The sequence below is a fragment of the Pezoporus wallicus genome, unplaced genomic scaffold (genome assembly GCF_028554395.1).
Source record: "Pezoporus wallicus isolate ANWC-B61680 ecotype Strahan unplaced genomic scaffold, APGP_CSIRO_Pwel_v1 contig_11996, whole genome shotgun sequence".
Classification (NCBI taxonomy): Eukaryota; Metazoa; Chordata; class Aves; order Psittaciformes; family Psittacidae; genus Pezoporus; species Pezoporus wallicus.
Genome location: NW_026641627.1, coordinates 111,286 through 139,229, shown reverse-complemented (window position 1 = coordinate 139,229; position 27,944 = coordinate 111,286). Strand labels below are relative to the sequence as shown.

The 27,944-nt window shown below is 54.0% G+C and overlaps 3 protein-coding genes across 3 annotated transcripts in view; 1 reads left to right on the top strand and 2 right to left on the bottom strand.

Annotated features, from left to right (window-relative positions):
* Positions 1–27,944, bottom strand: part of STK4 (serine/threonine kinase 4) — a 279,445-nt gene that overhangs the window by 174,820 nt on the left and 76,681 nt on the right. The window lies entirely within an intron of this gene.
* On the bottom strand, positions 896–19,382 carry RBPJL (recombination signal binding protein for immunoglobulin kappa J region like). The gene is made up of 12 exons (XM_057424630.1): positions 19,103–19,382; positions 12,664–12,739; positions 6,896–7,021; positions 5,339–5,409; positions 5,056–5,171; positions 4,020–4,194; positions 3,510–3,647; positions 2,863–2,972; positions 2,629–2,769; positions 2,141–2,296; positions 1,806–1,909; positions 896–1,393 (listed from the first exon to the last, which is right to left on the bottom strand). Exons 1-12 carry the CDS (start codon positions 19,128–19,130, stop codon positions 1,120–1,122), a joined length of 1,515 nt encoding a protein of 504 aa, XP_057280613.1. The 5' UTR covers positions 19,131–19,382; the 3' UTR covers positions 896–1,119.
* On the top strand, positions 12,611–27,944 carry MATN4 (matrilin 4). The gene is made up of 11 exons (XM_057424654.1): positions 12,611–12,707; positions 21,707–21,801; positions 22,975–23,544; positions 24,608–24,730; positions 25,191–25,313; positions 25,426–25,548; positions 25,665–25,787; positions 26,236–26,649; positions 26,981–27,133; positions 27,475–27,579; positions 27,732–27,944. Exons 2-11 carry the CDS (start codon positions 21,726–21,728, stop codon positions 27,788–27,790), a joined length of 1,869 nt encoding a protein of 622 aa, XP_057280637.1. The 5' UTR covers positions 12,611–12,707; positions 21,707–21,725; the 3' UTR covers positions 27,791–27,944.

Here is a 27,944-nt window from a genome sequence, read left to right as displayed (position 1 = left end):
GGTTAGGACACTGGAGACCCATGGGAGCCAGGGCCATGCATGAGCTGCAGATGGAGACACTAGGCACCCCTGTGCATCTCCATGCTGGATGGTGCGAGGCCATTGATCCCCTGCAGCCCTGAATTCAACATCTGGAGCCATGGCTCTCAGTCTGGGCAGCTCCAGCACCCAAACCATGCAGGCGAGCCAGGCAATGAGCCAGGGATGCCCGTGTGTGGGTCCTGGGGCACTGCGCGCTTCCCCTGCTCCCAGCTGCTGAGTTCAGTGTGGGTTAGAAACCTCTGTGGGTCTGTCAATCGGGTTGTTTCAAAACGCAGCTCAAGGCTGCCAAACCAGCAGGTTTCCATGTACACCACGGGTCTTTTGATGCCTCGGAGATCTAAAGTCTAAATAAAACTTTAAGACCCGCTCTGTGTAAAGCTCAGGTCTGGCTTCAAGAAACCTGGCTTCTTTTTATGGCATCTTCAGATCAGCACTTTCCTGCTGGTGCCAGCACTGCAGTTTCTCTGTGTGAATAAGTGTGTAAAACAACAGAGCTCAGCAGAGCCACAGCAGTAGGAAGGGGCTGGGTTTCACACTGAAGGGCTTTTTCTCTCTCTCTTTTTTTTTCCCTTTTCCTTTTGAAATAACCCCCTTTGGGCCTCCAATAAAAACCCAAAACATCTGTTGCTGGGTGTTTGGCTGCTGGAAATCAACTCCCCATTACTGAAAAGCACAGAAGCAATGCAACGATTCCTGGTATAGGTCAATAAGACATAAGGTCGCATTCATGCAGCATCCCTCTCCATCCTGGCCTTTGAATATATGGACTGAGGACATCAAGGGGGCTGTGATGCTCTGTGCCAGCACAGGAGGTAAATCATGAAGGTTAGTAAAGAGGCAATTGAATCTGTAAAGAGTCCTTCAAGCCTGATTTATTGATGCTCTCATGCGAGATCTCCGCAGGGTAGAGATGCTGCCATGGAGAAGAAAAAAGTCAACAAGTCACAGGAACATGGTGGGTGTTTGATGCATGGGGTGGACCCCTTGGTGGGGCCACCCCGAGCCCTGGATGGAGAACCCCAGCGTGGCTCAAGGCTGCTTCCCCTTCCCAGGCCAAGCCTCTGCCTGCCCAGCTTGCTAGCTCTGCATGAAGAGGTGGAAGTTGGTCCTAGTGAACTCCTGATGGATGCTGTCAAGTAATCTGTCTGAGTCCTGCGGGACATCCGAGAGGACCTGCTGCCCTGGGATGAAGCTCTGCTCTGGGGTGTAGGTGAAGGTGAAGGAGCTGGAGTAGATGAGGCCATCGTCCCTGATCAGCAGGAGTGGGACCGTGATGGGGTATCGCAGCCACCTCCAGTCACTGCCGAAGGCAGAGACATCAGGGACAACGCACATGAGAGACTTGGGGCTCCTGGGACAGTGCAAGAGAGGAAAATGTGTGTTAAATAAGGAGAGTCCCCCGCAGGAGCAGCTGGCAGTGAGTGTCCACAAGTCTCCTCCAGCCTGAGCACATTGTGAAGCTCCAGCAAGTTTCCCCTTTCCTCCCCAGTGTTTTGTGCTGCTCTGCCAAGGTCACTTGGTCACTTGCAGCCCTCTGAGGTCCCTGTCATCCCCACCATCACTATCCTGACTGCAGCCAGGGCAGAGAGCAGGCACCAGCCAGACTCATCCCTGCCTCTCCTTGCAATTCCTGTGCTTGGTCTCGCAGAACAAGCAGTGCAAGTGCCCCTGTCCCCAAGGTCAGCAGCCACGTCCCTCCCAGAGCTGCCCAGCGCAGCCCAAACCCGGCTGCCATTCCCTGCCCTGCTCCCCGGCCATGTTACCTGTACATCGTCTCTGCTTCTACATCTCCAAACCAGACCTTGAGGTGTGCGTGGAAATACTCCCCCTGCACCTCCAGCATGGCCACGTCCCCACCACCCGTGAGCTGTGACGGGCAGAGTGCACAGCAGTGTGTTACATGGTGGAATGATCCAATCTGCTTCTCCTGCAGGATGCTCTGCCTGCACATCCCGTCCCTGCTGCACATCATGTCCCCACTGCAGCAGTCCAGACCTGGTCATTCCCACAGCATCCAAAACTGGGAGACGTCGACTGCAAAGGCTCAGGAAGCAGGTGATGGAGAGGTGGGGTGACCCATGGCTGGTGCTGTACCTACCTGCAGGGCAGTGATGAGCGGCACAGGACTGACGGGCTCACGGATGCAGGCCAGGCTCTCACTGAAGGTGTACTCTACTGTCTCGGTGCCGATGATGGTCCAGCAGGAGCCATCATTCAGCAGCTCCCGGTTGGCTTCCTTTGGGCAGGGAGATGCCTGTGGAGAGTTCACAGCACCACACTGCAGTGGGGACCAGGGCTGGGGTTCTGCCTCTGGTGTCTCAGTTCCAGCAAGCAACTGCTTCCCTCACTAGGAAATGGGGATCATGATGCCTTTGCAAAGACCTTGGTGACAATGTCCCACCGAAGCAGGCAACCCAGAGGCAAATGGCTATGCAACGATTCTGACCTTAATTTGGATGCAAACCCCCTTTGGAAGGGAAGACCCCTCCTGGTGACATGTTCCCCAGCCGGCAGCAACACAGAGCAGCTTGGAGAGAGGACAGGGAACACTGCAGGGGTCCTCATCCCCTCCTCCTGCTGCCATACCTGGAACTGGATCACTTTCTCTGTGGAGAGACACAGGTACATGCGGTCGCTGCCCTGGAACTGGAAGGCACATTTGTGGAGCTGGGAGATGGGCTCGTCCACATCCAGCATGGCATACTGCTTCATCACCTTCCGGATGATCTGTGGGGAGCAGCAGCAGCATCTTTGGGATGGTATCCGATGCTCAGAGCAGCCAGGCCCTTGTGCCTGACACCCTCAGGGATGAAGGCTTACCAGGGGTGGCAGGGTGATGCCAGTGGCAGTGCAGACCAGCTGGACCACGGAGCCGTAGCGGATGTACCCTTCCCGCAGGGGGAACTCGCTCCGGGTGCAGTGCTCATTGGCTGCGGGGAAGGAGAGAGGCAGTCACTGCCCTGAACAGGGGAGCAGGTTAACCTGGGCTGCCTTGCTGTGTGCTATGCTGGTGCTGTCTTACTGCTTTCTCCCCTCTGCAGGTGCTCACTGCTTGGAGAGGCTGCTGCTCTCTGGGAGCCCAGCACAGAAGAGTGCAACTGGGATGCAGTACTTCACAGGGACACCGCTGGAGGCAGGGAGGCTGCTGGGCTCTGGCCTCTCCCAGCCAAGTTACTTGCTGGGATTGATGAACCCCCAGACCAACACTGCTCATGCTGACCCTGTCACAGCCCATGTGCCCTCAGGGCATGATGCCTACCCTCAAAGCCAGTGGGAAACAGCTACCAGCTCCAGAGACCCATCAGGAACGTTGGGCAGAGGTGAGACCTGAGCCAGGTTCCCACATCCCTAGGCTAATTCCCACCCCTTTTGCTCCCAGGAATTGAGTTTGCAGCATGGAAGAGCCAGGGTGGTAGTGAGGCAGCCCTGAACATTGCTGGTGTCAGCAGCCCCATGAGGCTCCTTACCCAGGTGGAGGGTGAAGGCTGCCCATTGCCTGGCACTGGCGATGAAGGCTCCCCCCTCAACGGAGAGGTAGCGGGTGCTGACTGTCTGGGAGCGCAGGCGGTTGAAGAGGGAGACTTTGGAGCCTGGGGAGATGCAGACTGCGGGGAGAGGAGGCTGGGTTAGTACTTGCCAGGTCTGTGCTTCAGCTATGGGGAGAACAAGTCCGTGTTACTGGTGCCCCCAGCCTGGCTGGAGCCAGCATCCTCCCTGGCTGCCCTTCTCTGTATGCGAGTGCCAGCCCTGCTGGCTTTTCAAAGGTGTGGGGAGCATGCTGGCACCAGTGCATTACACATGGTGGTGGGTGAAGTGTTTGGAAAGGAGACATCAATAACCCAGATACATCCTCTTTGGGGGGTTTCCATGGGCTTTGGATTCAACCTGGACCACTCCAGAGCCAGGCTGTGAGCGCTTGGACAGCATCCCGCCCTGCGCTCACACCTTCCTCCCTGCACAGCCATCCCCATACGCACGGTCTGTGTTCTTCAGTGACTGCTTCTTCTGTGAAGGCTTGGAGATGACCTTGATCAGTTTGCTGTGGAAGGTGCCAATCTCCTGCCCGTTGCTGAAGAAGAGCTTCAGGACCAGGCGGAAATGCTTGCGCTTGTCCGCATCCGAGATGTAAAGCGCCTTCGCACAGCCAAATCCCTGCCAAGGGCAGAGAGGGGCTGCTGGCAGCTCCAGCCCAGCCCCACCAGCCTTCCTCACCCTCCTCACTGCCCCACAAGGGCATAATAGTGCCCTTTCAAAGAGCCCTGGGTTCATTTAAAGGGGGAAATGACCGGAGATGTTATTACAGGTGGAATGAAGAGCTGCAGATCGGCAGAGGCTTTATTTACACTGGGGGCAGAGAATTCCTCATGGAAATGAATGTTCACGTGTGATTTATCCCACATAACATGAGAAATAACCCTGGGTTTATGGTTTCCCCCCCTGTCCTGGCTGATACACTGTGCTTTAGCAGCAATGCAAGCACTGCAGACAAAGGCTCTTTTTGTAAGGTTTCTGGCCCGACTCAGACCCCGTGCTCTTCAGGGACCCCAGATAATGCTTTTCCTTCTATTTTTTACTCTATCAAAAGATGCCAGAGCTCTGCTGAAGCTCTTGAACTTTGGGATGTCAGTGGAGGGTTTTTTTGGCTGTTTATCTGCAAATGAAACCCTGGGTTTCCATTTTGTGATAAGCAGCAGTGCTGCTCACTGGGAGAAAGTCCCAGTGCTGAGGGAGCTGTGCAACCTTTGGTAGCTTGCCTGCCACAGGGCTGTTGAGCTGACAAGATGGAGCTCAAAGACAGGGCTCTTTGAAGGTGTGGGAGCCTGCCTGGCTGCTTGGGTTGCTGCATGCAACAGGGTAGCAGAGCAGGAGCTGGGAGCGATGTCTAGGAAGGAAGGACTGTGACATCTCAAGGAAGAGGACGATGTGACATCCCAGGGTGTGGGGTGATGCTGGGGACAGCCCAACCCCTGCATGAGTGGTGTCCCTACAGCCCCAGGGAGCAGAGGGTCTTACCTTTGCATCCGGCTGCTCCTCAAAGCTGAGCTTCTGTGTCTCCATCAGGCTGCTGCCCATGCTGTCCAGCCCCATGTACCCACACACCCGAAAACCTGCATCTCCCGGGTCCCTGGCTGGAAGAGATCAGGAGAAGCACTCTCCAGAACCAGCACAGGCATGGGCTTGGTTCCTCCTGGTGTGCTGGGTGGCCCAGGTCCAGGGTCCAATCTTTCCTGGGTCTGGACCACAGAGGGCTCAGCCTTGCGGGAGGAGAGGTCCAGGGCTGCTGCCCAGCACTTACCTTTCATCTGCTCCTGTTTTAACTTCCATCCTGGCCCGCTCAGGTAAACACAAGGTGGAGGGCAGAAAAACCTAGGGAGACAAGAGAGCATTTTCTTACCCAGAAAAGCTCCTTGGGGTCAGTGGGATGGCTGTGAGAGCTGACGCCAGCATCAGGAACAAGCCTGTGCCCTGGGAGGTACGTGATGCTACAGCAAACGGCTGGGTGGGGAGAACCAGGCTCTGCTGAAGCAGTCATCTCAGCCCCTCTGCCCTGCACTGGCTGCAGGCCATGGGACAGCCCCCAGGGGGGAGGAGAGGGCATCCTGGCCCCCCATGCCCTGAGCCAAGGAGGGATCAGGCCCCCCGCCTCTGCCAGGCGGCAGTTTTGGCCAGTTGGGAACAGAGTTTGCATTCACAGCTAGATTCAGAGCCCAACGCAAATAAATCTATAGCTAGTGTTTTGGAAACTATTTTCCTGTGTTTTATTTGGGTTTCCACTGTCTTTACACTTGTGTGAATGGTGCAGATTCATCCCCTATTGATCCTGGATAAAGCACTAGCACAGAAAACACCAGGGCAGGGGGCTGAATGTTTCAGAGCCCTAAAGTCCTGGGTACGGGTTTATTTAAATAAGTCACCCACAGCATGGGCCCCTGATTCCCACCGTGAAGGAAAACAGCACCAGCACCTTTAAACTTTATGCTGGCAGCTCTGTGCTGGTTTCCTCTCCTTCTCTAGACCTGGCATTGATTTTCATGCTCATCCCTTGCTCTCCAGGAGCAGGAGAAAGCGGCTGTCCCAGAGGAGAAGCAACACAGGGGCTTCCCTCCCAGCTGCAAGACCCAGTCCTGAACTAAAACATTTACCTATGGATCATCAGGGCACTGGAAGGGATGAAGACTTTGTGGGCACAGCCAGCTCAGCCTAGAGCTGTCTTCTGGGGCTTGGGTGGGTTATTCCTTAGAGGTAGAGCTTGGTGCCTCAGGACTACTTCACGCTCAATAATAACGGGGGTTTATTTATATCCCAAGGATTAATGGAGAATTAATTATATTGCAGTGCCACAGTGTGACGTCACTGCCCAGGAGCAGAGATTTGGGAGATTCAAGCCAGAACCTCAAGGTGTTTTTGCAGCGTGGGCAGGATTTACAAAAATAGCAGCTTTTCGGAGGCCGTGGGCACTGATGGGAACGCCCCAGCCCCTGCTGTGGCCCTCTGGATTTCCAGAGCACTTAAAACATGAACCTCCCCTCCCCTTCATCTTCGTAATTTCTTTCTTGGTAAGACTCAAATGGCATCTTCCCTTCTTTTACTTCAGATTTCTCATCTCCAGTGCTTCATGGGAGGAACCACACCGCAAGGAATGTCTCACTGGCATGAATGCAGCTGGGGATTAAAATCCTTCTTGTGTCATTCGGTAAGACTGAATAATGGTTCTGAATGCAAAGAGGTTGTGAGCGGATGGGGAGGGGACGTGTCAAATCATTTGCCTAGATCAGAGGAATCTAGCTAGGTTGACATCGAGCTTTAGGCAGCTGGTTTGGAAGTGGCTATAGAAGCTGGAATAATGTCCCACCTTTTCTCATTGCCGTATGACTTCTGTGCCACTTTGGCATGCAGTATCAGCACTGTCTGGTCCGCTGGCAGCTGCAGGTACCTCCGCACGCCGTCTTGAAGCAGATTGGTTTGGTAGGGGTTGGATCTACAAGACAGGGGTGCCCCAGCACTGTAACACCAGAACAGAGCTCCTCGCCTTGCCCTACCAGCCCTGTGCTTGGAGCTCCCTCTGCGTACAGCCAGAAGGTGGAAAAGTTTTCTCATTGGAAAACGCTGGAGCTCAGCTGCTCTAAGACCAGGACTGGCATTGAAAACTAACGAGTTTGGATAACTGAGTAACTGCTTGTCCTTAAACCATAACACTTCATCAGTTTTTCATCCAACACGCTATGTTAATAGCACAGAAACACACATTTCTAAGGCTTCCAGTCCCTCACAGTGGTGGCAGTGCTCAAATTGATCATTAATTTGGTTTTCCACCTGATGTGCTTGTTGCTGTGTGGCTTTTGGGTGAGTTGGGCAATGATGCTGCTGAGCCGTGAGCGCAGCTGGGGAGCTGTCACGCAAGGAGGAGCTGCTTGTTGGCTTCAGCAAGGGCTGTTGGGTGAAAATAGCTGTGTTTTTCTCCAAGGCTGACAAAGTAGGTGGTTTTGCCGATTGTTTCTGCTCTATTAACTAGAAGGAGTTCCCATGCACCAGGTATTTAACTCTGTTAACTTAGTAGGTTGGGCGTTAACTGGCTAGAGAGAGGTGAGGTTGGCCAAGCCCATGGGTCCCACTGGTCTGCCACGGGGGACATGTCTGCAAGACCTGGGGCATGAGAAGGGAGGGATCATGAGCCCCTCAACCCCTTGAGTACCTTTGGTTGGATAACAGGAAACCAGAAGCAAAGGAAGAAGTGCTGCAAGCCCCTCCTTCGCACATCTACCAGTGTTTGGGATGTGGTAGCTGGGCACACTCAAGAAAGGGGACCCAGTGTGGCTGGTTTTGAAAAGGTCTGGACTTAAGCCTGAGTTCACGTCTCTCATGCGCTGAGCTCCCTTGACTTGCTGCAAAGGGGTGTCTGTGCCTGCTGGTGTTAGGACAACAGCTCTGTGTTTCTCTGTGGGCGGCACTGGAGAATTGCTCAGAGAAGAAGCGGTGAGGATGGGGGGCATCAGCCGTGGCCAACCCAGGGATAATCTTGCAAGATGTAAGCAATGGAGCATCCCCATTGAAACCAGTCTCTCTTCCTCTTAAATGGACTAGAAATGGAGAACAATTGAGGGCTTAAACAATCAGATGTGTGAAGAGAGACAGATCTGGTCCTGCCAGGCACCCCAAGGAAGGTGGTGGTGAGACATTGTTGGGCTCAGAGGCCAGAGCAAGCTCTCAGAGAGAGAAGCAGCAGCAGTCACTGCAAAAAGCCTTTGAGAACAGTTCATATGCCAATTCTGTTCTTTCCAGTGCAACACGTGCATTTTATAAAGGCTGTGCCCTGGGCAGCTCCTAGGACCCATGTTACAATTCATGCTAAACACACATCACTTCCAGCTTTCCCACACTGCAGGTGGAGCTGATGCTCTCCTGTTTGTATGTGGGAGACAAACACATCTCACGTACAAGCAAATATTTACCCAGTATCTCCTCTGGGTAGTCCCCCTGGGACCTGGCACTTTGCACCTCACAGATTTTCCCATCACTGCTGGGTTCGGTTATTAGACGGGTGATATAATTTCCTGCCCTCCTTGTTCTCAATTCTTTAGCCCAGACGTGTTAGCTGGATCACCAGCAGGCATAAATCAATAGAGCTCTGCCAAAATCAGATTTACAGCTGGTGCCAGTGTCACCCACAGCATTAGCTGCTGCTCTGTGTCTGGGAAATGAATGTTTTATGGCCATGGAAAGCCTGTTCCTGACTGCAGAGCATGTGCTGCAACCAAGCTCCTCTTGGAGCCCAGTGCTATGGCTCTGGGCTCAGCCACAGCTCACCCCAGTTGGCACTCATGGCAAGGCAGAAGGAGCAACTTTTCCAGATAAGCACTCAGATCACCCTTAACAGATCCCACATAGACCTTCAGATTGCCTTCACTACCTCTTATCAGAGGCTGGATCTGTTCCCTCCACTCCTCCATCACAGGGCTGGGACACTCCTGCTCCAGCATGCTGAAGCTGAACTTTACCAACACTATTCAGGGTGGGTTACTCAGTCTTGCTGAAAAGCTTCATTCCCCCTTTTCTGCTTACTGAAGGGTTTGTATCTTTGCACAGCCAAGGAATCCCATCAGAAAGTTATTTGATCTTTTTCCATAATGGCAATCGGCAGCTGTCTCACTCATCGCTGCCAAGCAGTGATGTGATTTCAGCTTTGATCAGCCTTTGCTGCTTTCTCCTTCATCTAAAAGCACCATTTGGGAGTCTCTCTGTAAAAGTATTCACTTTTTTTTTAACGTAACTACTGATTATGATCAGGATAAACGTGGAAGTGAATCGAGGAACAGGCTGTCCGTTGGCCAGACACTGGATATTCTTTTACATCAGTGCAGCACAGTGATAAACGGGTACTAAACCTCGCTGACTGTGTTCAATCGCATTTTGCCCGCAGTTTGTCAGGGACAACGGGCGCAGAGCAGTGGAGAACCAGGCTGGGTGTGGGGATTGTTTCCTGGTGAGACTCGTCATTACGTAGTGCAAAATGAGGAGCAGCACTTTGGGCCCTTGCTCACGTCCCAGTTGAGAGGACGAGCCCCACCCCGTCAGTGTCCACCACCGTTGCCCATCTGTGTGGCTTGGGGTCTGCCTGGAAAGCTCCGATCCCTGCGGCGCTGCTGGGAGCTCCTAGTAACCCATCAGCAGAGTAAGGAACAGCCCGGTACCAAGGCCACGCAGAGGCAGGGAGTGTTCAGGAGCAAACTGCCAAAACCTGTGGATTAAGACGTGTGCTGACAGCATGGCCAGCAGCAACGCCTGCTCCGCAGAGCCTCCCGCGGCACCGGCTCGGGGCAGGGCCAGGCTTGTGCAGCTATCGCTGCTCCCTGCATCCGCACGTAATACCAGAGGCACGTGGGTTTCTGCCCAGAGCTTTTTAAAGAGCCTTCTGGAATAATTATCCACATGCTATTTACTGCTTAAAGTGGGAACGTGCATGCCAAAGGCAGGTAAACAGATCATAGTTCTTCAGACTGGGTGCCTAGCTGGAGAAATGACTACCTAGGAACTTGGTTTTCTTTTCTTTGTCTGTTCTCCGCAGCCATTGCCTCCCAAATCTGGGGGCTAAACTGTTTCAGTGACGCACTTCTGAACAGTACTTGCCATTCTGCCCATAGAGGCGACCACCCAGCATCCTTCATCTGGTTTAAATTTACCTTCAGAGAGTCAAAGGGCTATTGCTAAAGCAGCTCAATATACCCACTTGGCTCCTTCTGGCACCTCCAGCCTCCTCAGGGTTACAGGGAATTATTCACTCCTTCCTTAATATAATTTATTATATTAAATTATTAAAATGCTTTGATTGTAGTGCAGTGTTAGTTCAGTGTCATGTTAGCAGCACTGCATGGGCTGGGCTCCTTGAGCTCATTCTAAAAGCCTCCTTTTCAGAGCCCAAGGTCTCAGCTGGGACTCGGTTGCTCTCGTACACAGTTAGGCATTATGTGGAAACAGGGGGGAGCAAAGGGGGAGCCACCACCTTTCTCCTACACTGAGTTTTTAAGTCTTTCCCCCTCCCTGCTCAGCCTGGCATCACTCAGCGCCACTTCTCCCTTGCTTTAGGTCAGGATGTGTCTCAGGAGAAGGCGTGAGCGCGCTTTTGAGGTGCATCTCTGGGGCAGCTCTGCCCCGGTGTTGCAGATGGGAAAGACCCCAGGACACCCATGGGTCTTTGCTAGCCCCAGGCCGGGAAGTCCTAAAACACCCTCTGTGTGCACCCTTGGGCCACCACGGGAGCAGAAAAACACTTCATGGGCACCAGGAGAAGCAAACCACCCTCTGCTGCTCCCCAGTTCACAAACGTTCACCAGCTCAGCCTGCAGATGAAGGCATCCGCTTGTTTCAGTCCCCTGGGAGTGAAAGTACCAGCTCAGGAGACCAAACTACAATCCCGACAGGTATTGTTTAGAAACCAGGTCTTCACATCAGCTCCTTATACAAGAACTTTAACTCATGGTAACAGTGTCCTCAGGCACAGCAAACACTGAATTCAAGTGCAGAGATTGATTTGCTGCTTTTCCCGCACACAGGAGCTGCTGTTGGCTGCCCTCAGGACACGGCTGCCTGATGCTTGCTGGGTGCCTGCTGCCACAGAGGGCAACTGTTCTTTCCTCAGCTTGGGGAAACCAAACATCCTAATAAAAAATATCCATTTTAGAGGTCTAGGTTATATTTTGTACAGAGCAGGAGAGAAAATGCCTGCAGTGCTCTTGGGTACGGAGTCAATGCAATGTTTATGCAAAAGGAAAAGCCATTAGAAATCACAGAAATGAGAAGCCTGCAGTTTCTGGCTTCCCTCATTTTTCAATACCTCCTTTAATCCAGACCAACCCAACCCACAAGCCCTTGTATATGCATGGGTATTTATAAATGCTGTATTTCCCTCACTGCACACACAAGTGAAATTCAGCCTTTTCTGGGCTTGGGGGATTTATCGACCACACCAACAGCAAACACCAGCTGAGACCAGGAAGCACAAAATCGCCGAGGTGCTGAGCTCTGCAGGGGAGAGGGGGCCAGCTGGGGTGGTCATCCTGGGCGTGTTCCCACTGCCCTGCTCCTGTCCCAGCACCAAACACCCAATTTGGATAGCACAGTATTGCCTTGTCTGCTAGAAAACGCTGATAATGTGGGTTCAAATATACTGGAGTCTTCTTTCTCTCTTCCTCATGTAGCCATTGGTGTTAGTGCAAAGAGGTAGGGAAAACTCAGTCGTGTAAAGCACTAAAAGGTGGTTCCTACCACCACTAGACTGATCTAAGTGCTGAGAAGATGTGCAGGGCTGGGAAGGTCTACTCCTGGCTGTCTAAGAAGTTTCTCCTTCTCCTGCTGGTCTCCATCACTACAGAGCCCGTCACTTGACCTGCTTGCTGGGATCTCAACCCGAAGCTCTATAGCTCTGATTCAAAACCCACATCCCCACACTGCAGCCACTACCTGCAGAGGCTCCTAAAGTCCCAGGGCATTGGAGGTCAAATGGATATTAAGCTTGCACTCTCGTTTTTGCAGGAGCTGGTAAGTTTGTGAGACTCCTGGGTGCATTCCCACAGGAGGGGAAGAGGAAAGAAAAAAAAAAAAGAAAAAAAGAATAAAGAGAATAAAGAAAAAATAAAGGAAAACAAAGGAAAACGAAGGAAAATAAAGGAAAGAAAAAGAAAACAAAGAAAAAATTAAAATAAAGGAAACCAAAAAAAGAACATTAAGGGGGAAGAAAACAGAAAATAAAATAAAAAAAGAATAAAAGGAAATATAAAGAGAAAAAGGAAGGAGGAGGAGGAAAAGACACAGGCAGTAGCCGGGGCTCTCGCTGGCCGCTAAGCTCCCGCCGTACGGGCTGGCATTAACCCGTCCGTGCTCAGCTCCGCCGGTCTCCGCTTCCACCTGCGCGCAGCTCCGCTCCTCCGCGGGACCCCCCGCGCCGGGGCAGGCGGCGGAACAGACACCAACCCACCCCCCCCCCAACGCAGCCCCGGGGCCCGCCCCGCCGTTCCCCCCGCTCCCCCCGCCCCGTTAAATGCCGCTCGGGGCCCCGCCGCCTCCCACCGCTGCTGCCGCCGCGCTCGGAACCGCGCAGCTCCGCGCCCCGCACCGCGCCCGCCGTACCTGACCCAGCAGCGCGGCGGGGAGCGGCTCCGCGGCCGGCACGGGTGAGTGAGGGGCTCCGCGGGTGCCGCCGGCCCTGCGGGGAGGGAAGGAGAGGGGAAGAGGAGGGTGAGGGTGGCCCCGTCCCGGTGCGCAGCGCCGAGCACCGCCGCGGGGGTTGGTCCCTCTGCGGGGACTTGTCCGTGGAGCGGGGCTGGTGGTCCTGGGCGTGAAGAGCAGCGAGCAAAGCTGAGGTGGGACTGGGGAAGCAGAGCCTTTGACGTAGGTTTCTGCCCCAAAGCTGGGGCTGGAGACCCCGAGCTCCTGTCGGTGTGGCCCTGTGCCACTGAGCCCCAAATGAGCGTCTCGGGGGGCAGCAGGAGATCCTGGTACCCGGCTCTGATCATACCTCTCTCTGATCATGTCCTGCTCTGAGCAGGGGGCCGGTGCAGAGGATGTAAACTCTTCTCTGCTGTCTCTCTGCTCTGCTCACCTTTTGCCTATCTGGCGGGCAGGTTCCTGCTTATACAACCGAGGATCTCTTTTAGCAGAGAATAATAAGGTCTGGTACACCTGGGCAAGGCGAACTGAGCCATAGGAGATGAGATCCTGCAGGAAGATAAGCTTGAAAGAGTGCCCTCGGTTTGCTATGTGCTGTTTCTGCACGACTGGAAAATTGGGGCTGTGCATACTCATAAATATGTTTGCACAAGCAATCACCCACCTTTGCCTTGTAATTCCAACCATCTCCCAGGGAAAAATTAGCTTTGGGCACTTTTGTTCCGAGCAATTACATGGGAAAACTTGTTTGGAAAATCAGATTATTCTGCACTCATCTTATTTATGGTCACACGCAGCCGTCCGAGATAAGTGGAGCTGAGCAGATACATGATGAGGTCCCTGTGGGACCCTCAGTAGCATCTCTTGATAGTAAAGATTTGATAGTAAACGGCTCCAAGCACAGGAGCAATTAATCACAGGCAGTGAGCGTGCAGGTCCTCAGTAACAAGTATAAACTGCTTTTCACAAGCAGATTCTTGTGATCTCTGCAAGGATTCATTAGATCGGCATTTGATATCAGCAAAAAGTGTGTGCGGGGGGAAATCTGCTCTCAGATCTCAGCCCTGAAATTTGCCACCAGGATATGGATAAATTGGGCCTCATCTGAAATACAGATTCCCATCCGGAAAGCGTGCAAGAGTTCTTGGTGTTTGTAGTAAAGCAGCACTTTCCATTGAAGCAGGCAGGGAATTGCTGCATCCCACTGGGAAAAAAGCTGTTGTTGATTTTTTGGGGGGAAGTTGTAATTTCATTATTTCTTGAAGAATTAAAGAAATCCTACTTGATTGGTACAAGCTGAGCCCGGGAGCTACCCTTGCTGGCCACAGTAGTAAACAGAAGACATAGCCAACAAGGCAGCTTGCTGTAGGCTCTCTGTGGTCACAGAAGATGTTTGTGCTCCCGTTGCTCATAGCATAGCATTTCCCTTGAGGTTGGCATTAGGGGTTAAAGGTTTTCAAGAGAAGCCTTTGTTTAAACATCTTTAAAGTTTCCAATAGGAGCCCCTTTGTTCACTGTGGAGCCCTGTGCCTGCCGTGCTCATAAAATGCCATTTACAAATGCTCCATGAATAGCGCTGAAACGCGGAGGGGGAAATAAAGTAGTGTTACAAGTAGTGTTTGTATCCACACGCACACGGGAATTGCAGACAAGCTGTGAGTGAAGAAACGGGACCTAGGAAAAACACAGGGGAGAACCCCCCCAAGAGATTGAGTGGTGCTTATAAAGAAACTCATAAAACCCAGCTACTGCCCCAGACCAGTCAGTCCCTCCTGTGCCAGGTGTCCCACGTGCCTCCTCCAGCCATGCCAGGAGCCGGAGTGGCTCCTGCCACTTGTCATTACCTCTCAGTAACCGTGTTTGCTCCACTTTGGGCCCAAACAGAAGCAAATTGATCACTTGGGCTCCATTGGGAGGGGGCTCACACAGCTGCCATAAGGGCTCCATTGAGCAGCCTGGTGCAGAGACCTGGACTTTATGCTTTCTGTTACCTCCTGCAGACTAGCAGGGCTCACCCCTCAGATACATGCAGCACAGATCTACATTTAGATATCGAGTAACCTTGTTAGCACTTAGGAGCCTTTAGTTCCCTTTCCTGTTCTGGAAACCAGCCCTGTTAAAGCAGTGGAGGGTGTTGGCATGTGCTCAGGAGACTCCAGAGGCTGATGCACAGCTATGGCAGTGTTTCCATGTGGGATGCCCCCAGGCTGCAGTGCTTGATCCCGTGTCTGGAAGCTTTTCTGGTTCTCAGGCAGCTTGTCCTTCCTGGTGTTCATTACTGGAGGCTGGATCCATCTTCCCTAGGAGCTTTCTGCCTTTGCCTGCATCTTTGTCTGCAAACATCTGATCTCTTACCTTGCAAGCCCTTAGCTGCACACATACAATCCATTGCTAACCTGGTCCCTCTGATGCCTATCAAGGAAATCTATTAGGATCAGCTGTGGCCTCTTGCAGAGAGGTGTCAGTAACTCAGTTCCTCTCCAGACTTCAGCCTTCCTGTGTCTGGGCTGTGTCATGCTGCTTCACTGGTTGATTGCCAGCATACAAGTTCAGGAGCCTTTGAGTTGTAGTCTGCGGACCCGTAGGAGTCCATGGTCTATAGCAGGAATCGGTAGGAGTATGTCTGTTAACAGCAGAGGTCCTCAGCCATGGCCACAAATGCTGCTTTAAGTCCCCTTGGAAGTCTTGCAAGAGGGTTCCATGCAGTGTTGGAGCATGCTGACAAGGCCAGGCTGACACACGGATGCACCAGCTCTTCAGCACGGGTGGAAGTGAGACCGCAGCCCATTGCGATGCTGGTGGAAGTTCTGTGATGCATCCCCTATGGGGTGACAGCGTTCCAGCCCTGTGACAGCGGTTCTCTGGCTGTCCCACTGTCAGGGGGATGTGGCAGCAGTGAAGTTAGGTGGGAGCAGTTTCCCATGCTGCTTCTGTGGTTCTTCCTGTGAAAAGTACCTAGCCAAAGAATTCAACCAGCTTGCTTTTCTGTCTTGAGGAGGGCAGAAAAGTCTCCGCGTGCTTTTCTGCAGCCACCAGATGCTTCTCACTTTCTGCTATTTCAATTGAACACATAGCAGGATGGGTAGGATAAAAGGGAGAGGCACAAGAATATTCTCCTGGCGTGTTTTCTTATGCCAACACATTGAGTCACGTCTCCAGAGAAATACGATATAAAGATTTAGAGAAGGAGGTCAGGCAATGAATCTATGGTTGTGAGGCTGAAATAGCAGGCGTTCTGTGGTTGTCTGTGCCATGTAAGCTTGCCGGAGGTCAGCTGGGGATAGTGGTCCCAGTGGATTTGGGAAATGGACATCCTGCTGGTAAGTATCAATCTTACTGCTTAGAGGTACCAGCTTTGCTGACAAACTGCACCAGCCCGGGAGCTGCTCTGGGCTGTTTCTCTTTCCTTTGTGGTTGAATATGCATATTTCTAGGGGGAAAAAAAAGCTCTCTAACACCTTCCTCCCAGAACAAGAACTTGGGCAATGGAATGCTGCCTCAGCTGTTGGATGGCCCGGACCTCATTCCCTCCAAAGTTTGAAGTCTCTTGGCCCTGTTCAGCTGTCCTCCAGGGGCCTGTTTGTGGAAAAACATTTGCTTATTGAAGAGAGTCAGTAAAGGTGGGTCTTTCCCCTGCTGACCACTCTTCATCAACATCTCAGTGTCCAATATCCCTCCAGTTTTACTTAAGATACCAGTTAGGAGCAGGGTGGGTTTCCACGTCATGCAGCTCAGGACATGTGCAGCCAAAGGTTTGCAGTAGGACAGAGAGGAATAGGGAAATGCCACTGACAGTTCTGAAACAGAAGGCATCTCTTGACATGAGTTGAACAAGGGGAACTGTCTGACTATACATGTGCTTCAAAAGGCCATGTTTAATTTGCAAATGAATATGGCATTTATTCTTGCCAGCTGTGGCCACAGCAGCCCAGGTACAGTGTGTTTCAGTGCACAGGGTGGCTGGGCAAGAGGCTTTCCTCCTAGCTGACATGCAGAGCATTGAGAGGTCTTTTACAGACAGACTGATGGCAGAGAAGGACCCCATGTGCTGTTGTGAACAATACCTAGAGCTCTGTCCATTGGCACACCCAGCATTTCTTTCCCAAGGGGACTTCAGATGGCATCTCATAGTGTAAGCCACTCAGAACTTGTATGATGTTAGGTCCATGAGCTGTGAGACAAAGATGTCTGTCACTTAGCCTGCAAATAGACCTGGACAAGAAACCTGTCTTCCTCCTGCCCTCCCTGTGAGCATGCTAATCCTAGTGAGTGCAGGAGTGGGGCCCATAAAACAGGGAATCGGCTTTTGGAGGGGGGCAAAGAGAGAGCAAGAGTAGTCCCTTCTGCATCCAGCAAGGTTTTCCCGTTACAGCACTCCTGCCGATTCCCTCCTGTTGGGTTTGGAGCCACGACGAGCTGTTTGAGAAATACAACCTTGGTTTTCAAACAACGTGTCCTTCCAGGTGGCACTTGGCCCAGCAAAGCTGCTGTAGCGTTGTAACCAGAGAGTATTGCAATGTCCTGGAAAGAGTCTGCTCTTGTTCTCCCACACGTGTGTTTGGGGAGAACCAAGGACACGTCAGTCCTTAAACTGGGGGAGAAAAACCTTTTGGGCTGGAAATTCAGGCCATTTCCCTGGTTTTGGAGTGCTTGTGCTCCCTACCTCTTCCTTGCTCTGAAAACTGCACTGCTGTCATTGCTCTCATGGGATTTGCAGCTCGTCACCCAGCTGCTGTGGAGGATGAGCACTGGGATGGTGGAGCTGTGATGGAGTGCAAGGTCAACGCTGCATGTAAAATGGCACTGAATCCATCTCATAAGCAGCAGAGGCACTGCTGAGAGCCATAAACCTGCAGGCAGGGAGCACCTTGAGATTGTGGATTGTGCTGAAAGAAACCAACCTTTGGGTAACCCTCCAGGAGAGGGTAGATCCAGCTCCGGGGCTGTTGTGGGCCTCATTTGTTCACACAGCTTGAGGGTCATGCAAATATATGGACAATGTGGCAGCAGCCCGTAGGGGTTTCCACAGCAAAATCAAGTATCAGGAGATGCCTCCAGGTTGATGTAAGTTGTTTGCATCTCTCCAAGTAGGTTGCTTCATTGTCCCCTGTGCCTGGGGCAAGACATGTTTCTGTCTTCCTCCCTTGGTTCTCCATGCACTTTTGGGGCAGCCTCTCTCTTGGGCATGGACTTGAACCATGATTTGTCCTGCTGAGGACATTAAAATTCGTCTCCCTATTCTCCAGCCTGAGGCCAGCTCTTGCAGTCTTTCTGCTGTTGTCCTGGCAGGACTCTGGTGTCCTAAACACAAGAAGTCTGTGTCCAGGCTCCTGAGCCAATCTGTGCCTTTTTTTGAGCACTTTTATCAGTTAACACTGATGCGCGAGTGAATTATACCCTGCCAAAAATGGCTGGTTGGGTCTGCACATAGAAAAGCCCTGCAGAGCAAAACAGGGTACACGGAGAGACAAGTGAGGTGGGTGAGCCTCAGGAACATCACGTCTAGGGCTGCTCTGCCATCAGCCAAGGTTTCCAGCACAGGAATACGTGTTATTAGCTGGTAGCAGAGGTGGCATCAGTGCCATGCACCCCTGCCATGCATGCCCAGGCTCGCTGTGCATGCCTCCTCCCATGCACAGGCATGCTGCATGGACAGCCCTCCGGCTTTGGCGTGTTGGGTAACAGTGTGCTTGGTCAGAGGCTCCTGACTGTTCCCCACTCCTTGCAATGCATGGTGATCCCTTGTCCTGCTTCTCACAGGATCTGGAGCCAGGACAGAGCTGCTGCTGCTGCTCCCACAATGTGCCACAGGCCTGCCAAGCCCAGGCAGGACCTGTGGCTGGGGTTGTGTGGGTTTTGCCATAAACAGAAGTCACAGCTAAAGGCTGATGTGCCCAAATATATGAAATCTTGTACCTGAGACTTGGCTCATGACTCATAGCCGTGGCCCACAACCTGCTTTACTCCTAATGACACTATGGCTGGGGCTTTCCCTGGGCTCTGAATGCACTGCCACCTCCTGAGCCTTTCACTCCTTCTTTCCCAATCTGCTTCATCCCCTCTATTCAGTCTATAAAACTCCCACCCCTGTAACCCTGTGAGGAGGGTAGGGAGATGCTCCCTGCCATGCCCTGTCCTTTGGGCTTGCCCAGGGGAGGATGCACCTGATCCAACCTGTGTGGATGAACCAGAAGGGGAATATTGGGAGCGTTTCTGTTAACCTGTAGCCAGGAGGGAGCTGCCAAGGAGGCCACGCTGAAACCCGAAGCGGCTGTTTTTCCTGAGACTCAGCACTTGGCAGGGAGAGCAGACGGACAAGTGATGGAACCGGGAGGGATGCAGGCACCCTGGGGACAGCACTGCTGGTGGAGGTGCCCTGGGAAAGGCATTGCTGGCTTACCTGTTTGCATCTGGGGGTTCGTCTCCATGTCCTCCTTATCCGAGATCAGGAGGAGAGTCAAGAGCAGGCTGGCGTCATTGCTGACCCTTCGTGTGGCTCTTCCCTCAGTCACCCTCTCTGCAGCACGAACTGAGCATCTCCTTCAGCAGGGACAAGCAATGGCTGGTTTTCCCCTCGCGTTGCTCAGAAAGGTCAGGAGATGATCCACGTGTCCCTCTCAGCTTGGGTTCGGCTGAGCCAGCCCTGCTAGGGCAGCACTCGCCCCGCCTGGACCTTTTCTCCTTTATAGCTCAGTGTTATCTCAAGGTCTCTGGTGCTGCAGCCGGTGCTGTGTTTGCCTTGCTTGCAGCACCTGCCTGCCAGCCGGTCACTTCCCACCCATCTCCCTCCCACTCCTGCGTGGTAGCAGGAGGTTCAGGGGGGAACTGGGGGAGCCCTCGGGGTGGGGGAGCCCCTCCATGGGGATGCAAGTGCAGGGGGAGTGAGGACAGTGTGTAGCAGGGACAATGTCTGGTGCAGAATGGTGGGAGAGATGCTTGGGGGCATCTGTCCCATTGCTTTTGCTTCCCCATCCGCTTTGCTGCTGGGGCAGGGCTGGGCGTTATATTCAACTGGGGACCAGGGTGCTGTTCCAGCCTGGCTCTCTGCTGCCAGGACTGGTGCTGAATGCATGGCTGAGCTGCCCTGCCCTGTCCCGGCAGCATCAGCCCCTCCAGCCATGAGGAGTGCCAAGACTTCATCCAAAGCTGAGATGCTGTTAAAAATAGATCAGTCTTGAACTGGTTTTCTCCTTGGTTTCTGGCCCAAAACCTCATTCCTGTCTCTGGCTGGCTTTGAAGCTATCTGGATGCTATGTGATGCAGGCTCAATACCAGCCTGCCACTGCAGGGAGGCTTGGAGAGCAGAGTGCTGTAGAAGTGTTATAGGTGGCATAACTTTCCCCAGAATATTTAGTGGTTAGGGATTGCTTTCTGTCCCCCCAAAATTGCTAGGAAAAGAATCTGCTAAATGGGGAAACAAAGCTGGGATAGGAGGGGCTGTTTGCTCCTCTGCTTGCACATGGTGCTCTTGTGAGGGTGCACAGACACCCAGGCACTCCTGCCCACAAAGCCCCGTGGCTTCCTAGAAAATGTATGTTGGGCTGCAGCCTCCCCTCATCTCCAGAACCTGGAGGGATCCCACTGGAGTGATCCCACCAGAGTGATCCCAGTGGTCTCTCCTGCAGGAGCCACCACGTCCCGAGCTGGGTGCTCACACTCCCTGGGAAAAGGCTGAGTCTCTCCCTTTGAGGCTTCTGGATCCCACTTTCCTCCTGTAGCCCTTTTCTGTCCTTATTCCTCAGTGTCATTTTTCAGGTGTGAACGCTGAGTCTGGAGACAATTTTAAGATGCAGCTGTGAAACCTATTATCCATGTCCCTGCTATCAAATACATGAGGTTCAGGGCTGCACGTAACCAGTGAGCAATTAAATGGCAACCCTGGTGATGAATTACAACTGGGACCTCCTGGGGCTAAGTAAACACAGCTGATAACCACCGATAGAATGAATTTCCGTGTGCTTTTTCTTTTCTAAAAGCACCCTTCTAGTACCTGTGCCCAGTCATGGTGCTGCTGTATCCCAGGGGAAGCTGCAGTACCTGTGGCATTTTCACCCCCTAGCTCTTTGGGTTTCCAACCAGGGCTGCATAAAAGTGATGAAAATAAACCAACTAAACCCGTGTCCCTGCAGGAGCTGGGCAAAGGCAGGGAAAGGCACCACAGAAGCGGTCAGGGAGGGAGACAAGTGACAAACTGGGGTTTGGGTAACTGATTTAAACATCTTTTCCTTCAACTGTCCCACCTCAAACAGTGTTGGGGTGCAGAGCATCCCTCAGAACAGCCAGCAGGATACGGAGAGCTGCAAAAAACATTGGTGACAGCGGTGGGGTCCCCTGAGGTGATGTGAAGGAGAGTGGCAATGCTTCACCCAGCACCCTGCCTGGTTGGGGGGAATGGGTGCAAGCCCATCTGCATGGGCACCGTTGCACCCTGTCCCTGCAGAGGCTTCTGCTCTCCAGAGGTAGTTCGGAAGAAGGCAGAGAATAGATTTATGGAGCTGCTTGGAAAAATGATCCCTGCCAGTGACTCTGAGCCGCTGCTGAGGAGGTTTTGTCTGTGCTGGTGTTTCCTCTGGGGGCTTCTCTTACTGGGCAAAGGGAGCTTCAGGAGGTGCTCTGCATCCCCGGGTGCAGCTTTCCCACTCTCCGGCTGGCTGCGGAGAGCAGCAGCTCCGCCAGTGAAAAAGTATTTGGCTGAACATCCCATCCGCCTGGTTTGAGAGTGAAAATAAGGCTTGGCCAGCTCCACCCAGAGCAGAAAATCAGACCCTGTGGCAGACTGCCGCTGCTGTAATGAAATTTAGCTGTGCTGAGGCTGCCAGTCCTTAAATGGGAAAAGTCCCACGTGGGTCCAGAGGCGTCTGGGGATGGGTCTGTCAAAACTGCTGTTGCAGAGGGGTTTTGGCACTGCCTGGGGACACCCACCGCAGGTGAATGTCACCCTGTGGCTTGGCCCACCCTCAGCACTCATTGCACATTGCCTTCTCCCCGCAGTGAGTCCCTGCAGCGTGAGGTCGCACAGAACCATGATGAAGCTTCTGCCCATCATCCCGCTCCTCCTGCTCCTCCTGACGATGCTGGAAGCCAGACCAAAACCTGCAGGTGAGCCCTGGCTGGTGGGGAGTGCCTGGAGGAGAGAGAAGCGCAGTGAAGCCCTTGCTGCTTGAGGTGAGGGGGACTCGATGCCTCTTCTTTGGAGGCATCCCCAGCAGGATGGAGGATCTGCCCAGGCGTGGGACCCGAAATCCCCAGCGGTGTCCAGGGGAGCAAGGAGCTTGAGCCTGGCCCCAACACCAGACCCAGTCAATTCCAGTCCATTCCAAGTCAATTCCAGTTTAGAAACAGTGAAGGCACCAAATGGAGAAAGGAGCAGGTATGTCTTGGAGACCTTCGGAGCAGTTGAGATGACAGCCTGGGTCTGGGCAGCATCCCAAGGGGACTCAAGTGTTTGCTTACCATTAGGGCCAAATTCTCCCAGGCTTAAGTACAGACAAGCCAAGCAAAATATGTTCATTGGCATTTCACTTGCTAAATACTCTCCAAGTTTGCACTGAAAGTAGCACCCGTATGTCCAAGAGAGGCTCTTTGGCTTGATCCCTGCCATGTGCATGCCCTTAGCTGTGCTTCTCGGTGTCTCATTTGCTGCCATTAAAAAATAAAAGACAAATCACCAAAGCAAGCCCCGGTTTTAGGCAGAAACCGGCAAAATGCGGTAAAAGCCAGGGACAGCTGGAGCTGTGGGGAGGAACGGAATTGCCCAAAGCAGTGTGTTCCTGCTTGCCACTTGAGCGAGTAGGAGCCCATGCGGTGCAGAGGTCTGAGGCAGGGACTGCAGCTTGCAGAGAACAGCACAAAGCACTGGTCTGGTTTACAGTTTAATGCTCTGATTTGCTGCAGGGATGAAGATGCTGCTGCCTAAACCTGTGCTTATTCCTTGCCAGGGCAGATGCTGACAAAGTGGTATTTCTGCAGCTTCTGGGGCTGCTGGCTGTGGAAATGCAGGGAGCAGGAGCTGGGTCTGGCTAAAGGGGTGGTACTGGGGAGGAGGGGATGCTGCCATTTCCCTACAGCCAGGGCCTATCTTCCTGCCTGTCATCCCTGCTTCTGCTCTGCCAGCACCCTCCACGAGGTTATTTGGCAGTAGGGGCTGCACAGATGTGCCCTCTCCACCTTCCACTGAGCACCCCTCAAGCCACCCCACAGGGATGTCTCTGCTGCCAGCCCTGCTCTGCACAGGCAGTTGTGAGGCTGAACTGTCTCTTTTCCCCCTTCCAGCCCTGAAGTGCAGGACAGGTCCTCTGGACATCGTGTTTGTGATCGACAGCTCCCGCAGCGTGCGCCCCTTCGAGTTCGAGACCATGCGGCGGTTCATGATGGACATCATCAGCAGCCTGGACGTGGGCCCCAACGCCACACGGGTGGGGGTGATCCAGTACTCCAGCCAGGTGCAGAACATCTTCTCCCTCAAGACCTTCTTCACACGGGCGGACATGGAGAAGGCCATCAACAGCATCGTCCCGCTGGCCCAGGGCACCATGACGGGGCTGGCCATCCAGTACGCCATGAACGTGGCCTTCACCACGCAGGAGGGCGCGCGCCCTCTGCACAAGAAGATCCCCCGCATCGCCATCATCGTGACGGATGGACGGCCCCAGGACCGTGTCACCGAGGTGGCCACCCAGGCCCGGAACGCTGGCATTGAGATCTACGCCGTGGGCATCCAGCGGGCAGACATGAACTCGCTGCGCGCCATGGCCTCGCCGCCGCTGGAGGAGCACGTCTTCCTGGTGGAGTCCTTCGAGCTCATCCAGCAGTTTGGGAAGCAGTTCCAGGACAAGCTCTGCGGTGGGTGAGAGCCGTGGCTGCAGGGGTGGGCAAGGATGGTGCTGGTGCCTGCTCCTCACCTGGGCTAAAAGGTGACCTTCAGAGCGGTGTTTGGGGTGGCTGCCCTTGCTGGGAGCAGTATGGACAGGGAAGCGTGGTGCCAGGACCCCAAAGGATACCAAAGCAAGGTGGCCTTTCCTCTTGCTCACCTTTCCTGGGGTGACATAAAGAAGGCTTTGAAAACATTACAAGTGATTTTCTTCGCCCATGCGTGGTAGCTCTGCCCCAAGCCAGCACATCACGGGAATGGTGATGGGAATACTAAAGAGCAGGAAATGTGGAGCTGGTTTCCCTGGGTATGGCGGGGATGGATGACACATCCCAGAGCCTTGTGTACGTTTTGACGTGGCTCTAACAGGGTCTCCTCCTACACAGACACATGCACGGCGTCTGCTGCATGCGCATTGGTGTTTAATAAACCAGGAGGCTGATTCTCACCATGGCCATGCTGGTGCTGGTCAGGAGCTTGCAGGCTGGGACCTGCCGTGCTGGGGTCAGAGACCTGTCACTGCAGCAAGCCAGCAAGACCTTGCTCGTGTGCTTCAGCATCTGTTGAAGGGCAGAAGACAACTGCCAGCCTTTTCCAGGCAGTGTTTTCTAGCAAGGAGCACTGTGTGTGCAGGGCTGCGTTAGTGCTGTGGTGAGTCGTGTGCTGGAGCGGGGGCTCCAGGGCTCACCAAATACTGCCTTCCTGGCTGCATGGGCACACAGACCTGGCTCCTTCGGTATGTTCCAGCTGAGCTCAAGCTTTTGCTTACTCAGCTCAAGCTGTCATCAGTATCAGTTAATACTGAGCATTGATTTAGCACTCACGTAGATCAAAAAGCCAAGGCGGTTCTGAAACCTGCCCCGCACAGTGTCCGTGTCTGTGCACTGGAATTCAGTGGGTGAACACTGGGGCTGGGAGGACTGGGGCTGTGTGGGTCATCCCAGTGGATTCGCCTGCAGGGACAGGGCACGTGGCAGAGCTGGGGTCCCCGTTAATCAGCCCATTGGCTGCTCTGATGCCTGTTCTGTCTTGCAGGGGTGGACATGTGCATGGGACAGGAGCACGGCTGCCAGCACAGCTGCATCAGCACCCCTGGCTCCTTCTACTGTGAATGCAACCCAGGCTACAGGCTCAACGTGGACGGAAAGACCTGTTCCTGTAAAAACCCTTCTTTTGTCCTAACTCTCGTAGGGGGCTTGTAGTTACAGACCTCATGGAGGGAAGCTGAAATGCAGCACAAGACCCAGGGAGGGCAGCAGCAGCCTGGGTGCTCTGTGCACAGAGCCTTCTGCCTCCTGGGTGTGTAATGACCGCGGACACTCAGTATTGCTAAATCCTGGTCACCTCTCTGGGGTGGCCACTTGGGGCTCATGTGGGCACAACCTGAGGGGGCTCTGGGCAGGGTTACCGGAGGATGCACATCCCAGCCACCAAAGTGCACAGTGGTTTAGCCCTGTATGGTGAAGGCAAAGCTGTATTAGCGGGTCTGGTCATCACCCTGGGACTTTTCCTTCTTGTCTCATGGTGCTGGGAGCTGCTGTGAAGCCCTGAAGCAGGCCCTGCTTAGCTGCCCCAGGGAGGCTGGGGCAGGAGGGTGACGGTGTCCTGCTCCCTGCAGTCATTGATGCGTGTGCAGACGGGAGACACGGCTGTCAACACCAGTGCGTCAGCGTTCGTGGGTCGTACACGTGCCACTGCCGTGCGGGTTACTACCTCCACCAGAACAAGAAGAGCTGCACCAGTACGTGCACCACCCCCCCCCCCCCTTCCTGTCCCTTCTTCATTTGCTTCTCGCTCTTCCTCTCCTTCTCTTGTCTTTCCCTTTCTGCCCACCCCTCTCCTTCTCCCACCAGTGATCGATTACTGCAGCTTCGGAAACCACAGCTGCCAGCACGAGTGTGTGAGCATCCCCAACGGGCACTACTGCCGCTGCCGCAGCGGGTTCACGCTGCAGCCCGACAGCAGGTCCTGCAGAGGTACGGCACAGCCTGCACTGTATGGCAGATACCCTTATGTCCTGCCCAGTCCCCAGGGAAAGGGCTGTTCCTGGACCTGAATGGGGATAACCCTGTGCCCTTGGCTTGTCTTTCAGCCACTGACCTCTGCAATGGGGTGGATCATGGCTGCGAGTTCAAGTGTGTGAGCACAGAGGGCTCCTACCGCTGCGTGTGCCCCGAGGGCCAGCAGCTCCAGGCCGATGGCAAGGCGTGCAGCAGTAAGTACTGGGATGAGGCTCCTGGCATCCTCCTCATCTGGGCTCTGTGCTCCTGGAGAGGGCTTACCTGAAACTGAGCTGGGGATCTAAGTGGGAGTTTGAGCTGGGTTGGAAAAGGATGGAGAGCTGGCTGGGCTTGGGGAGCGCCCTGCCTGCTGCAGGGATGGATATGGGCTTGTGTCCTCAGAGACAGGGCCCAGAAGATACAACAGGAGCTTTGAGGAAAAGGGAGACCGAGGAAAGACTTTTAGGGGATGCTGGGGTGGCAGTGGAGGTTTTGGGGCTGAGACCCCTGGGTATGCTTTGCCCTGATTCCCAGCCTCATGTGGGCTGCAGTTCCAGGGGGTCCACACAGGGTCCTGAAGCCCAGTCCTAGCTCTGGGCACCTTCACTCTGCTGGTGCCCATGGCCGGGCTTGTCCCTTCTCACCTTACCCCTGTGCCCCCAGAGTGTGGGTCTGGACACGTCGACCTGGTGATGGTGATTGATGGTTCCAAGAGTGTCCGGCCCCAGAACTTTGAGCTGGTGAAGCAGTTTGTGAACCGCATCGTGGACCTGCTGGAGGTGTCCCCGCACGGCACGCGCGTGGGGCTGGTGCAGTACTCCAGCCGCGTCCGCACCGAGTTCCCCCTCAACAAGTACCACAGCGCGGACGAGATCAAGAAGGCGGTGATGGAGGTGGAGTACATGGAGAAGGGCACCATGACGGGCCTTGCCCTCAAGCACATGGTGGAGCACAGCTTCTCCGAGCTGGAAGGTGCCAGGCCTCTCTCCCACAACATCCCCAGAATCGGGCTCGTCTTCACAGATGGGCGCTCCCAGGATGACATCTCTGAATGGGCCAGGAGAGCAAAGGAGTCAGGTATGAGGTGCTGGAGAACCCCAAACCGCAGTGCTTTGAGCACTGCAGGATGGTTCCTCGGGGAGTCAGGCTCTGGGGGAAGGCTGCAGCATCCAGCCTTGGGGTGCTACATCAGCCGGGTCTGCAGGAGCAGAAGTGCCTCTGCCATGGTTCAGGCTGCTCTGATCAGCATCCTTCATGCGACAACCTGCACCGCAGTGGTTTCCTGCCTAAATTCGTGATGTGTATTTGAGAAGCCCAGTGTAAACCCTGCATCCTTGGCTTTGCTGCCTTTGGGCTGCTGGATGTGGGGTGGCCAGCGCAGTGCTCAGGATCCGTCCTTGCCGTGCAGGGATTGTTATGTTTGCTGTGGGTGTTGGTAAGGCTGTGGAAGAGGAGCTGAGAGCAATCGCCTCCGAGCCCGTGGAACAGCACTTCTCCTACTCAGCAGACTTCACCACCATGACCCACCTCGTGGAGAACTTCAAGCTGAACATCTGCCCAGGTGGGTGCCCTGGGGGGCACAGCTCCAAGTCGGGGGAGCCCTCCTCTCCCCACAGAGCCAGTGGGGTGCTTTCTGTGTCTGTCACCCTGCGTTGTGTACCCCACGCTGCTCCTGGCACTTGCGGTGATGCCTGGCAGTGAGCTTCCTGCTGGCAGGGATGCAGTCTGGCAAAAAGGAGTGAGGCTGGGAAAAGGGGGAAATGGGGGAGAGGAGCCCCAAGGCTGAGGTCCTGCCCTAGGGAGTGGCTGTAGGAACAAGGGACTGGAGCTGTGCGGGAGCAGGGGAGAGCTGGGCACCACGAGGCCGCGGCTCTGACTGCACCCAAACCCCCGTGGTCACAGAGGAAGGCAAAGGGGAGACCGAGATCCGCAGCCCCTGTGAGTGCGAAGCGCTGGTGCAGTTCCAGACGAACACCGTGGCCATCCTGCAGAGCCTGACTGAGAAAAATATCCTTTGGGGTGATGCCTGGGCTTGCCGGGATGCAGGGCAGCCCAGGGACAGACTGCACGTGGGGAGGGATGGGTAAATGGGAACAGGGAAAATCTTAGGGTCCCTCAAGGGGGCTGTCTGGCTCACACTGTTTCCTTAGCACATTCACTTGCTCAGATGACAGCCAGACTTGAAGACTTGGAAAAGCAGATTGCCAAGAAGAAGTGATCCTTACAGAGGGCTGCAGCGCTCGTACGGGGCACGGGGATGAACAGTAGCTACATGGCATTGTTATTGCTAGGTTATTGTAAAGCATCAGTGTTTGTTCTTGTATCACAAAACCCCCGGGGGTGTGTGGAGAGTATTTAAAATCCCCAAAATC

What these genes read in the sequence shown, in the direction of transcription:
- RBPJL (XM_057424630.1), bottom strand. Translation starts at nt 19,130, where the DNA reads ATGGAGACGAACCCCCAGATGCAAACAG. An exon ending in GTCACTGAAGAACACAGACC is followed by an intron (nt 3,648 to 4,019) that starts GTGCGTATGGGG and finishes CTCTCCCCGCAG; the next exon opens with TCTGCATCTCCCCAGGCTCC. An exon ending in GCATCACCCTGCCACCCCTG is followed by an intron (nt 2,770 to 2,862) that starts GTAAGCCTTCAT and finishes TGCTCCCCACAG; the next exon opens with ATCATCCGGAAGGTGATGAA.
- MATN4 (XM_057424654.1), top strand. Translation starts at nt 21,726, where the DNA reads ATGATGAAGCTTCTGCCCATCATCCCGCTCCTCCTGCTCCTCCTGACG. An exon ending in CGACAGCAGGTCCTGCAGAG is followed by an intron (nt 25,549 to 25,664) that starts GTACGGCACAGC and finishes CTTGTCTTTCAG; the next exon opens with CCACTGACCTCTGCAATGGG. An exon ending in CGATGGCAAGGCGTGCAGCA is followed by an intron (nt 25,788 to 26,235) that starts GTAAGTACTGGG and finishes CTGTGCCCCCAG; the next exon opens with AGTGTGGGTCTGGACACGTC.